General features: G+C 42.8%; 1 protein-coding gene across 1 annotated transcript in view; it reads right to left on the bottom strand.

Annotated features, from left to right (window-relative positions):
• Rint1 (RAD50 interactor 1) overlaps positions 1 to 1,132 on the bottom strand; it is a 39,103-nt gene that overhangs the window by 21,241 nt on the left and 16,730 nt on the right. The window contains exon 7 of the mRNA XM_026784653.1: positions 392 to 548. Coding sequence (XP_026640454.1) covers positions 392 to 548 — 157 coding nt within the window. The remainder of the gene's footprint in view (positions 1 to 391; positions 549 to 1,132) is intronic.

Below are 1,132 nucleotides of genomic sequence, written 5' to 3'. Positions count from 1 at the left end.
CATCTACAGGAGTGGTCTGTACAGTGAAGACTGGGCATAGATCATAGATCTGGTTGTAAAGTCTGCTTGCCCAAATGTAAATGTGAGAAATTGGTCAATGTCCCAAAGAGAGCAGCAATTCTGACAACATGTGAAGGCTACAAAGGGCAGTCATGAGGCAGGTATTTAGCCTTTTAGGGAAAACAGAAACATGTATAGAGACCAGTTTTTAACTTAAACACCCTGGCACAGGTAACATTTAATGAAAACACGGCAAAGGGATATCGTGACACATACATGTAATCTCAGTACTCAGGAGGCAGATGCAGAGGGGAGCTCAGTTTGGGGCCAGTCTGGGTTTCTTCTCAGACCATCTCAAAAAGAAAAGAAAAGAGGAAATAGAGAAGCGCACCTTGCTGATGACGTTCGTCTGCCGGCTTCCTCTGAAGTGGTACCTGAATCTCTTCTGAAGGGGAGTCAGCATGATCTGGATGGGCAGGATCACAGAAGGGCATGCAGGAAGAGAATATTTTTCTGGGAGTTGTTTTGGCTCAGTTAATAATTCATCTCTGGCACAGTCAAGTCAAGGAAAAAGAATCAAAATCACATATATACACCTAAGTGTACACACATACATACACACAAAAAAAAATTCCATCAAATATATTAATACTTAGCAAAAGGTTTAATACAAGTAATGAAAAATCTAACTTTATATTGAATTTAAACCTAAAAAGGTTCATGGGACTGAAGACATGACCCCATGGTTAAGAACACTTGTTGCAGCCAGGCAGTGATGGTGCATGCCTTTAATCCCAGAAGTGGTAAGAGGATCTCTGTGAGTTCAAGGACAGCCTGATCTACAGAGCTAGTTCCAGGACAGGCTCCAAAGCTACTTAGAAACCTTGTCTCAGAAAACCAAAGAGGGGGTGGGGGAGGGAGGGAGAGAGAACACTTGTTGCTCTTGCAGAGAATCCAGGCTGGATTCCCAGCACCCACATCATTACTCACAATCATCCTTAACCATAGCATCAGGGGATCTGATGTACTCTTCTGACTTCAACAGGCACAAGGCATGCACATGATACAGATACTGGCAAAACATTTATACTCACAAAATAAAAAATAAATGAGCCGGGCGGTGGTGGCACAC

Source organism: Microtus ochrogaster, chromosome 26, assembly GCF_000317375.1.
Source record: "Microtus ochrogaster isolate Prairie Vole_2 chromosome 26, MicOch1.0, whole genome shotgun sequence".
Classification (NCBI taxonomy): domain Eukaryota; kingdom Metazoa; phylum Chordata; class Mammalia; order Rodentia; family Cricetidae; genus Microtus; species Microtus ochrogaster.
The sequence above is the reverse complement of the archived record's forward strand: the minus strand, read 5'-3'. Positions and strand labels throughout refer to the sequence as shown.